Here is an 11,854-nt window from a genome sequence, read left to right as displayed (position 1 = left end):
GTGTGTGTGTGTGTGTGTGTTGGGGGTGGTGTGGGGTGGGGCACGCTCCAGGCAGGCCTGGGCACACCACTTCCCACAGCTGCCAAGTAGAGAACTACAGGGTCACCAAAAAGTAGCCAATGGCACCAAAATGTCAAGCGTGAGAGCAAAACCCAGGCAACGCTGCTCCGGTGAGGTGGGTCACTCTTCTGTTCCTTTCTTTATGCCACCCCTCCTAAGTGGGGGCAGTGAGCCAAACGCATGTTGACCATATCTGGCCACTATGTACGCTTGGACTGGCCAGCAGAGTGATGAGCAAAGGCAGTGTGGATTCCAATGTCAGCAGGTAGGGAGGCACACACTAGTTCTCCAGTCCCCACCACTGCCCGCTTAGACCTGCCCGACTGTCTCCATTGTACATGCACAGCCCTGGCAGAGTCCTCGGGAGTGCCTACAAGGGCAGGGCAGGTGCACCACTTCAGTCCCTAACGCAGTGAACAATCCATCGCAGAGAAGGCAAGAAACAACAAAAGGGCAAGGGGCTGGGATGGAACTGATACCAGGTATGCAGGGCAGGTGGGCAAGGGGTAAGACCTGCTAAACTGGGAGTACCACGGCAGGCAACGTGTACAGAAGCTGGCCTCCCTTCTTCCTCTAAAACAGAAACATGTTTTCATAAAAGGTATTTGCTTAAGGAGTAACAGCTTTAAATGGGAACACTGTTCGTGACACCCCAGAGCCAGACAGCTGGCCCTGGGGTGTCCGTGGTTCTAAAGAAGAGTTTTACCCGAACTGCATGTAGAGGCCAGTCTAGATCAGAGAAACCACAATTTCTGGGGGTAGGACCTGGGTATGAAGATTTTTTAAAGCTCTCCTGGTAATCCAGCGTACAGCCCAACTGAGTACCCTTGGGCTAGATGGTGGCAAGATGCTAGAAACCCTTCAGAGAGACAGTGGCTCGGAGGGTCATGGGCTCATGATAACTGAGTCCATGGTCACTGCTCTCCTTCTCAAGACAAAACAGTTCAGAGAAGGGAAGGAAGGAAGTACATCATGGTACATGTTTCAGACACTCAAGGGAACTACTTAAAGAAGATCAGAATTAAGCATTAAGACACCCTCTAGAACAAGATAATACAGAATTAAACCAGACCTCACAGATCAACCAGAAATCTGTTCCCCCAAGAAAATGTAATCACTAAAGCGACTGTTTTTTGAATCAGGAATTTGGACAATAATCTGATGGGGATAGGTGTACTCACAGAAAAACCAACCCAGATATCTGAAATTGGACTCACCTTAGAAAACTCAGTCTGGGTGGTTACTGTACAAGGACTTACCGTTATCAGCTACATTAAAACAAAAGCTTTCAGCAGAAGTGGGGAAAAAAAATTTCATAACGCAGAAAGAAAAGGACTCACTTCATCACTGAAATTTCTGAAGGCAGCCACTCTCTCTTCCACACTTTCCTGATTCAGGGGCACCAGCTTCAAACGATCAATTATCTGTTTAAAACAAAACCCCAACAGCCCCATATGATACAACCATCATAGTCATTTCATCTCCTTAGACAGACAGCATCGAACATGTTATAAAGGGCTTCTTAATAGAAAATGCTGCTGCCTCATATACACAGAGGCTTTGACTCTAATTTGTTAACTTAATTCCTAACCTCATTTTCTGAGGCAATTATAAAATTCCGAGATTTCAAGTTACTTTGAACAACCTCCAGTTTTCAGACTGATGGGGAAAGGAAGAGGGGAGAAAAAGAAGAAAAAAGAGCAACACAGAAATCCCCTTTCAACTCCTAGGATCATGCTTGTCTTCTTTGCTTAACAGGCAAAGAATGTGGTAACATTTGCTTTGTTTTAAGTGTTTTGAATTTCCAAGGGCATACATTAACCCGCACTTCAAACACCCCTCTTGAAACTTACATCAAAGGCTCTGTCGATATGACCACTGTGATACTCATCAAAAAAGGTGATCAAGTCCAACAGAAGATAGAATGTGGAGTCCACAAATTTATTTGCACTGATTCCCTGAGCCCTATACCTGAAAGACAAAAAAGAGGGAAGGGGGGACGGGGTAATTATGGAATTTCTGTGCAACTTGTAACTTTAGAATAGCATTTGAAAAATGTCAGAATCTCTTGAAATCTCCAGCGGAGGTGAATTAAGGAGTGAAAAGTAGTGTTTCTTTTCAAATGGCCAAGAAGTTAATGGTGGATTTGCTATGAATCCATCTGTAAACATTTTGCATGAAGCAACGCTTCTCTAGCCTCAGCCACCATCTCAAGCATCCAAATCTCCAGGAAGGGTGAAAGGTTCTGATGGACCAAAAGCCCGGCAGCCACCACTGGGGACTGTCTGCTAAATGGACTGTCTGATAAGGAGTGTTCTTCTGTGCTACCCCAGGAAAGCATCTCCAACCCAGTTTTCTCTGGGTCACTTTACTAGGAGTATCTGTAGAGGGCACAAAAAGTAATGACTGTTGCCTCAGCCTGGGAGTTCCATCAGTTAAAGTCTGATAACTCAGCTATCTCACCGAGGAAGGAAGGTAGATTCTTAAACACTGGCCACTACCCCTCTAAGAATTCCCCCATCTAGCCATCACTTGCTTTGTTCCAAAATGTCTTGGAGACGGCTGCTAACAGTATATAGAGGAATACAATGCCTAGAATTAAACCCAACGTGCAGGATTAGAATGTTGAGATACGTTTTCATACCCTGCCTTCTAGCGAAACTCTGAAAGTCTGATAGTACCAAGTATTGGTTATGATGTGGGGAAACAGGAACTCTCAACAGTGCTGGAGGGATGGGGAATCTCTGGGAGACTACCTGATGTGACTAGTGAAGCGGAAGGTGCATTTGGCGGGCACTGGCGGCCTGGTGCTGGCGCTGGGCCCCCGCAGAGCCTCAGAGCCAGCTCTCAGCCTTACCGTTCCGCGATGGAGAGCGCCATGTTCTTCAGCCTCTCCTTGTTGGACTGTGGTGCGCTGATCTGGGGGACGACAGGGCTGAGTAGCTTGTTCATTAGCTCCAGCACCTTGTCAGCATTCTGTTCAATTGTTTTTAAAATTAAGGAAGGAATCGATGAAATAATCAGGAAAAGAGAAAAGGAAAAACAAAATAACCCGAAGAGGGAATTTTCTGAGATGACGGATAAAAATGGTTCTGTATCTTGATCTGGATGACGGTCACAGATATATACCCTCGGAAAATTCGCCAAGCTGCGCACTTCATGTTTGTACATTTTTCTACATCTTAATTAGAAATTAGAACCCAATCAAAACATCTTTAAATTTAAGAAAATGAATTATAAACCTCCTTTTGGCCTACTTTTCTCAGTTTATAAAAAAAAAAGAACATATTCTTTTTTAGGCCACACAATGATCAGCAGTCACCATATGTTCTTATGTGGAAATACTTATTCTAGTTCTCTCAAAATGCCTCAGCTGTCATTCCCTTCCCTAACATACAGGGCTCACCAGCATGTCTGTGGCTACCAGAAGGGTAAGCAGGAAGGCATTTTCAACCCAAAGTTTCACCATCGAAACGTGATGGACGTTTATTCTGCTGCCAAGTGAGACTAGAGCTCAATGCCTGCAGGATATCCTTGCAATATGTTACTCCTGTTTGGCCAGAAATACCTTATAGGCAGAAATAATTCTGTAAAATGGGAATTTCACCCTGACCGGATCATTAGCTGCCTAAGCACTAGGAGCCTTAGCAGGAGAGTGGCACAGCAGGGGCGTCATCAAAACGGTTGTGCATTTAATGCCAAAAGGCCGGCAGATCTGTTAAATAAGGAGAAGGAAAAGGGCACATTTTACCTTGGCAAGGTCATAGAGCTTTGCTGCTTCTTCAAACAGGCCTTTGTTTTCTGCCACGGAAGCAACTTTGTTGATAATAGGCTTTGTGTCACTAGTAAACTTATCTATGACTCCAGGCTGACAAGACAAATTATGGAGGGGGAGGAGGAGAGAGACGGGTGCACAGAGCTGTTATTTTAAACACAGAGAAGCAGTTGGAATCTGAAAACTACTTTCACTGAAAATGTTCGCCCTGGGCAATGCATATATGTCATCAGCTATACTCTGGCTTTCTGGAAGATGTAAGGTCCTATTAAACATATGAGAGGGGCCAAGGAAACGACACATGAGGAAGGAGACTCATGGGCAGCACAGAGGAGCCAGCAATAAGACATCTGTGCTTGCTAATTGTCCAAAATGATCCAGAGGGTAGGTGAAATAGCCAATGATCTTACATTTGCTGATGAATAGGCACTAGGTGGAAAACTCAGGAGGCTCAGAGAAAATATCGGAAAGATTTTGGATTTGCTTTCTAAGACAGATGGCAAAAGAAACTCAGTGCTGAAAAAATATATGGCAAGGGGTGTAGGATATATTTTTTTTTAAATCACCATCCACAATCACCAGCAACTAATGGTCAAGAGCGTGTAAGAGGCCTTAGGAAGCACAGAAGAGCTAGGGCAGCCTGCTCCTGCCACCCCAGAGGCAGCAAAGGACAAGAGTGAAGACCATGGGCTCCAGGGTCAAATTCCAGTTCCCCCTCTTACCAGCTGTGTGATCCTAAGGAAAAGAACCTCTCTTGCCTCCATTTCCTCACTTGAAAAGCACCTTGTTGGATTATTGTGGTGGTTAAATTAGAAAACACCTGTACAGCATTCAGCACAGTGCCTGGCAAATGTCACTGCTCAAGAAGCATGGCCATCATCACTAGCACGGTCACTGGCCTTTCTTCTGAGCCGGAGAGTGTGAGCCCTGTGAGCTCATCTTGAGATTGCTGGGTCCAAGCCACCCGTTTATACCAGTGAGGAAAGTGAGTCCCTGAGAGAGGCAGGGGACTCCCCAAGGCCACAGGGAGAATGCCCGAGGGGGGTCAGGACTGGTTTCAGACACCCAGGCCTCCGCCCCTCTGCTAGGCCTCCCCATGCGCGTGTCAGGGCTCGGGGAACCACTAAGGCTCACAGCACAGCTGCATCTCTGGGGGCAGTGTGAAGTTCTGAGCCCTCACACACTACCTTCTGAGAGAGGTCAAGCATATTGCTAACTTTTCTATCTGGGGAGAGTAGGTGGACTAAACAGTTTCTTTCCTTGCATATTTTCTGAGCCAAGAATAGCAGAAATGTGGCCTTCTCAGCTCAAAAAATGGCAGTCATGAAGAGTCCTCTGGACATAATAAAAAAGCTATCTAATCAGGGCACCTGCATGGCTCAGTCAGAAGAGTGTGTGATTCTTGATCTCGGGGTCATGAGTTCGAGCCCTACATTGGGTGTAGAGATTACTAAAGATAAAAAAGCTATCTCATCATAAATTGACATGTTTTAAAGAGAAATATAAATGTGTGTTAAAATCAAGGGCATTATTTGTGGCCTGTGATTTTCATTCTTTGTTTTTTAAACTATGTAATTTCATTCAGATCTGCATCTTTGTCACCTTGAATCCTGAAGTCTAACTACATTCTTTTGACAATTATACAACCCCAACTGCAAACTAACACATCACGAGAGGTGCATTTAACCCACCTTTCTACTTCCATCATTCTCTAGTTTCCCAAGAATCATATCGAACTGTGGAGACAAAAAAAGTTTACTCAATTTACTGGACATAAGCCACAATTCTGTGGAGATGAAAGAGGGGAAGAAAAAAGGGGAGGCAGGAAAGAGTATTACATAAACCAGGACACAGTGAGACTGAATCAGTATTTTCACTCTCAGAAACAAAAAAACTCAAGAGAACGGACACCCCCCGGGGCCATATCCACCACAGCAATGTTGGGGTACCACGCAGTATCATGTTAGCACGGGTGTGCGCAGTGCAAATCAAGGGTGGGAGAGGAGAGAAGAGGGATCGACTTACCTCTCGACTTTCTATCACAAGCTCACTCACGCAGCGCAAAAACATGTTTTCTCCTTGACTATCTTTCTCGTCCCTGGAAGGGGACAAGAGCAATATGATTTCTGGCATGGCCTTGAGGCCCCTAATGGTCCTCAGGATGGCAGAAACCAAAACCAGCTCAAGTAAATGGTCAAAAGAGAGTTTTACCTGAGGAAGTAAAAGTACTGGAGCGCCTCCCTCGGGTCTGTAGACTCAAACTTGCGGGTGTAGAGCATGAGGAGCCGCACAAAGTTCAGCCGCCGTATGCAGGGAGGGTCGCCGGGCTCGTGGCTGACTGCACCGTGGGGGAAAGAAATGGTCACACTCACACTGCCCCTCTGACCCAGGCAACCAGGGTCTACAGGAGCTGAATCCAAAGACTCAGCAGCATCTACTCTTGCAGCCTGGCCAACATTTGCGTTAAGCTTCAGTACCCTGTCCTCCATTTCTTTCCACGTAGAGTGGAGGAAACGACATTTTGTAGTAAATTACTAGGACGCCGGTCTCTGGTTATGGCATGTGCACTGGGGTGGTTCTGCTGCACTGCTAAGGAATCTGCAGACATTCGTCCACATTTATCTCCTGCCTCTCTTCTGACTCTCCCACCTCAGGTGGGCATGCATAGAAAGGGGCTGCTGGGGTTTCCAGTTAGGGCCGTAATGGGAACACGACTCCCGGCTCTAGGGACTGCCTCTTCCGCTCCATTCTCCAGGCAGTCTGACTGGCCACGGGGCTGGCCCTCTGTACAGTGCTGCCTACAACGCTTTAGAAGGACTCGGACCGTTGGCTCAAATCCCTGCCGGCTGCAGTTATGTGTCCGCCGCTGCCCGCTGCGGGGGGTGTTATGGTGACACCATGCCGACAAATACTCACGGAGCTGAGCACTCTGTCCTGAGGATTTTAAAAGCAGCTTCAGCTCAAAGAGCACCAGCGCCACGTGGACAGCGTGGCAGCGCAGCCGCTCCATGCGGAAGAGGAAAGCAATGGCGGCTTCGAACTGCGCCGTCAGGAAGAGGACTTGGAAGTAGAGGAAGGGCTGCTGGTTCACCGTGAAGTGGGACTCGCCTGGGGGACAGGAGACAAAGCTGACTCAGGAGTCGGACGATCAGCAGCCCTGGCCCCAGGCCGAAGCCCTTGCTGACGGGACGAAGGGGCCCTGGCAGACACAGTGGATGGCCGTGGGAACAACGACCTGGCTCCACAACCTTCTCCAGCCCTCACAACGCAACTGGCAAGTAGGGTCATGCTGTAAGCCCAGACCGCCTGCACTAGGGGGGAGAGGAACAGAGTTCAGGACCTTAAAATGCTACATAAAAGAGGCTGTTTATCTCCTTCACCCTGGTAACAGTCACTCAACAAGGAGAGGAAGGAAGATTTCAGAGGCTTCAGTTCACTCAGATTCACAGGTGTGTGAATTCAACAAATGCTGACCACTCGTTGGGATCTCTTCTTCCCAGAATTCTTACACACCCCCATCTGTGCTCAGGTACTGTCCTTACGAGACCCACAAGGAGGTAATAGCCAAGTCCTCGCTGTGTCTCTCCCTGAACAAACGTCTACCAGAGCAGTTCAAAGAACTAGGGAGAAGAGCTTACTGTAATACAGGACCACATTAATCACGTACACTGCTGAAGCTCACATGGCCTCTACTTGAATTTAAAATCACTGTTTTGTTGAGTTAGGCTTCGAAGACCCAGAGTTCAGAGATGAAGGATTCTCCCACAGGAAAGCTAAGCTGTGACAGAGAAGGTGGCTCTGTTTAGGATATCTTACCATAGTCTTCCAACAACTGTTTCTGGAACTGTGAAAGAGTGAGCCTGTCTTGTGGGGAGCTGGTGCCGTCGTCGTCGAAACACACCTGGTTCAACTAAACCCCCAAGAGAAACACACGCATTGGTACGAACTACTTCACGAGCCAGGCATGCAGAGCCGTGGCTGCTCGGCAGCTCGAGCCGTGCTCATGGCTGTGGTGACTGCTGGAGAATCACACGACAGAAAACGGGCTCAGGAGACAGGAAATGTACCAGTCCTAGCCGCCCACTGGCATCACACATTAAGCAGGTGCAAGCTGCATGCAGCACACGAGCAGAGGGAAGGGGCGAACGCCCTGCTCGGGCACAGGAAGCAGCGCCTGCCTTAAGCCACAGGTAGTCCTCGGTCTTGTCAGCTACTTCGCTCTGGTTGTCCGTGATGTCACATCTGCCAATGATGCAGTACACGGCCCGCTTGTAGGGGTCCGTGTTGTTCCTCAGGGCCCTGCGGTAATGCAGTCGGAGCTTGTTTTCCGTGGCTGGAGACAACCTAAAGACACAAGGGCACACACAGAGACACACACACACTAAAGACCCGCAAGGGCATTTGAAAGCACCCCAGGTCCCAACCACATAACAGAGTTAGGAAGGCCTCCTTCACAGACACTGTCCCCAACCGTATCCCCTGGGTACCACCATTTTAACCTGACGTGCAGCTACCAGCCACCTGCGTCTCTCTGCCTGCCGGCTTCCTCCAGTCAAGGCCTTCAGGGGCAGGTCAGAAATGCTGGGGAATTAACGCTCCAGCCCACTCCCCAGCAGTCCTCGAGCCGTGACGGACCAGAGTGAGCCTTCCCTTACCTGTCTTAGCTCCCCTCTGGCCCCCTCACTGCCTTGTACATGTTAGCTACTTGCACTCCAATCCTTGCCTCGGGGTCTCCTTCTAGGGGAACCCTAAGCCATGAACCCTACTCTACTATGAGCAAGACAGGGGCTTATGGTTTAAGATGATCTCTGGATATGGCATTATTCACACTACCTAAAAAACTGCCTTGCAAAGTATCTCTAGCACTCCACAGGAGAAAATGGAGTGACCATCATTTTTTCCTTCAGATACATGTACGTATATTTAAACTGGGTTTCAGTGAATAAGAACTTAAGTCCAATTGCATTAACAAAATCCAGAGAAAAATTAATCCAAGCAGTTCCTTAATGGAAGAGAACTAAAAGCAAACAAAAAACCCCCCTCACTTAGTTTCAATGATTACATTTCAAAATTACTAACTTTTCATTCTAGCCTTTGAGCTACAAAGTGTGTGACAACATTTTCATAGTGGGCCAAATGGAAAAGCACCAAATGTTAAATGAAGTGGAATACAACAGAGTTTCATTTTATAAAGCATCCTTGATATGCCTGGGGTTTACAGAGTAAGTCAAAACATGCTCCCAACCACAGTCCCTCCCTCTGGTACAGAAAAATCCCCAAACACAAACACATGTAAGTCTAGACAGCAGTATCAGAGCGGGGCTCTTTTAATGTTCCCAACTGCTCTTCCCAAGACAGTTCTACTTGCTTTCTAAACTTCATTTTTTTTTCCAAGCAGGAACTTATTTTGAGCCATGCACAGGGTAAAAGGGCAATGCCAGTGGAGGCCACCCTGCTCATTCCAAGGGGCTTCTTCTGGATGTACCATCTAATTCACCATACCTTCTGTCCTTGCTGTTCATGTACTCCTGGAACCAGGTTTTAAACTCTCCCAGCTGGTGCTGGGCTCGGTTAACCACCTGTGAAGCGGCAAACAGGTCCCCACAGCGCATGCAGTAATAAATTAATGCCCACACAGGATGGCCTTCCACCTCTCCATCCTAGAAGAGGAAAGATGCTCAAATAAACAGGCAAACAAAGCTAACTGGTGGCTTTCTGATGCACTCACCTCTCCTCACATTAAAGTCACTTCAGTTTCACAACAACCCTGTTAGGCGGGGACCATTAATAGCCTCCTCCTCCCTGTGTTACAAACAAGGAAACTGAGGGAAAGGGATGTGAAGTAACTTGTCCAAAAGCTGGTAAATGCAGTCTGGCTCTAGAGCTTTTCCTCGAGAGCACTACGTGCCCCAGGTGACTGATGGCCAGCCTGTGGGTTCACTGTAGAATCCCAGTAGCCAGTATCTGGGTGACATGTTCTGGGACAACTCACAGACACTCATTCTTGCAACCCTCGCAAAGCAAGGGCTGAAGACGTTTACTGAGCAATAGGAGACCATCATTATTGCACTTGAGTTTATAAAATGTTCACTACTAATGACCAGTCAAATGGATACTGGCACTCTCATTCATTCGTCAGTTGTCCATCCACTGACTATCTTGGTTTCGGACACAGTGCTAGGCACCGAGGAGCTGAGAAGGCAGCCCCATTCCCAGTCTCCCTGTACTCGAGTTTATCTATCCTCAAAATGGTTTTGTCATCGTCTGCATGGCAGCCTGTGATTACTTTTCTCTCCACTTCTCCCCAACTCCTCCAAGGAGGTGGGTCTCAGACTTCCTTTCTTAGTCCCTCAACCCTTCCCCCCACAGGACTTTTTCTAAAACCAGATCCGATTGTGTCAATTCTCCACTTAAACCCCTTTGAGCTCTTTACATCCACAGTGCTTAGCCTGGTACTCCAGATCTTCACCTGCTGGCCCTATGTTTGCCAAGCCCTGCCACATGCCCGATATGCTAGATACTCTTTCCTTCCTCCATGTATGTGTTCACGCTGTTCCCTCCACCTGAAACATCCTTTTCCAAGACCTCTAGCAGATGAGCCCCTATTCTTTGAGGGCAGTGCGAACCTCACCTCCTTTATGAAGACAGCCTCCTCTGTAACCCACCACCCTTGGCATAAAGCTCCAGTTTAGTGCTGTGCACACGGTATAAAAAACTGTAAGATAATTCCCCCAACTGGACTATGAGCTGAAAACAGTCACATTCTAGGAACTATACTGAACACCAATCTTTCAGATGTTTGAGCCAACAATCTCAAAAGTCATCCCTGACTCTGCCTGTCCACCCACATCCAAGTCTTCAACAAGTCCTACGGGGCCTACTTTCAAAATACGTCAAGAATCCAATGACATCCTCCCCGTGTGTCTTCCCCCACTCAGCTGAGCAGCCACCACCAGCTTAATACTAGCCTCCCAAGGTCCCCCAGCCTCCCTCCTAGCCCCACACTCTGGTCTCTTTTCCATACAGCAGTTTGCAGACATAACCTCATTTTAACTGCAAATGCCTATCTGAGAGAGACTGCTTACAGGCGTGTAACTCACCACACAGAGAAAAATGCCAGTACCTGAAGTCCGGGCAAGGGAGCCGGAAGTTTGATGTTCAAGAAACTTCGAACCAGCTGGTAAGTCCCAGGCACCCCGCCTAGCTGGGCCTGATGCAAGTTTCCAAAGACAGTCACAAGGGTGTAATTCTTATAACTGGAAAAATTGAAAAGAAAAAAAACCGAGAGAGGTTGAAAACACATATACATATCTATGTCCACATCCATGCCATTAGACTGTGAACTCCACAGGGCAGGGCCTGGACTTCCAACCTCACACAGAAGAGGAAACCGTGCATGCTTAATGAAGCAAAATACATTATTTACCCAGTGGGGAGCAGACCATCGTAAAGATTTCTCATCGCCGTGAATACTCAGAAGAATCCCTAGAGGAACATAACTGTGGACTTCTACTGAATTAAGGCCTAATGTGCAGACTGCTTCAGCTCACAGCTGAATGCTTTGGTGGATTCTTTTTAAATTTTTTATTTTGAAAAATTTCAAACCTACAAAAAATTAAAAGAATAGCCCAATGAACGCTCATATACCCTTTACCTAGATTCATCAGTGTGAACATTTCTTTTTTTTTTTTTTTAAAGATTTTATTTATTTATTAGAGAGAGAGAGAATGAGAGAGAGAGCACATGAGAGGGGGGAGGGTCAGAGGGAGAAGCAGACTCCCTGCCAAGCAAGGAGCCCGATGCGGGACTCGATCCAGGGACTCCAGGATCATGACCTGAGCCGAAGGCAGTCGCTTAACCAACTGAGCCACCCAGGCGCCCCAAGTGTGAACATTTCTGTACATGTTTTATCTCTAAGTAGATATGTACATATATATATACATACACACACACATACATATACACCCACTTTTTTTCTGAACCATTTGAAATCTGTAAGAACAAAATAAAACAAAACAC

General features: G+C 47.2%; 1 protein-coding gene across 4 annotated transcripts in view; it reads right to left on the bottom strand.

Moving 5' to 3' along the window:
- The window catches only part of NUP93 (nucleoporin 93), a 110,001-nt gene that overhangs the window by 3,489 nt on the left and 94,658 nt on the right, over positions 1-11,854 (bottom strand). For all 4 annotated transcript variants that reach the window (XM_032424606.1, XM_032424607.1, XM_032424608.1 and 1 more), the window contains 12 exons: positions 10,959-11,091; positions 9,338-9,495; positions 8,014-8,179; positions 7,652-7,745; positions 6,752-6,943; positions 6,047-6,173; positions 5,861-5,933; positions 5,527-5,571; positions 3,812-3,928; positions 2,918-3,036; positions 1,914-2,031; positions 1,401-1,484 (listed from right to left, as the gene is read on the bottom strand). In XM_032424606.1, the coding sequence (XP_032280497.1) occupies positions 1,401-1,484; positions 1,914-2,031; positions 2,918-3,036; positions 3,812-3,928; positions 5,527-5,571; positions 5,861-5,933; positions 6,047-6,173; positions 6,752-6,943; positions 7,652-7,745; positions 8,014-8,179; positions 9,338-9,495; positions 10,959-11,091 (1,426 nt within the window). The remainder of the gene's footprint in view (positions 1-1,400; positions 1,485-1,913; positions 2,032-2,917; positions 3,037-3,811; positions 3,929-5,526; positions 5,572-5,860; positions 5,934-6,046; positions 6,174-6,751; positions 6,944-7,651; positions 7,746-8,013; positions 8,180-9,337; positions 9,496-10,958; positions 11,092-11,854) is intronic.

Source organism: Phoca vitulina, unplaced genomic scaffold, assembly GCF_004348235.1.
Source record: "Phoca vitulina isolate PV1807 unplaced genomic scaffold, GSC_HSeal_1.0 scaffold30, whole genome shotgun sequence".
In the NCBI taxonomy this organism is placed as follows: Eukaryota; Metazoa; Chordata; class Mammalia; order Carnivora; family Phocidae; genus Phoca; species Phoca vitulina.
This window is presented reverse-complemented; position numbering and strand designations above follow the sequence as displayed.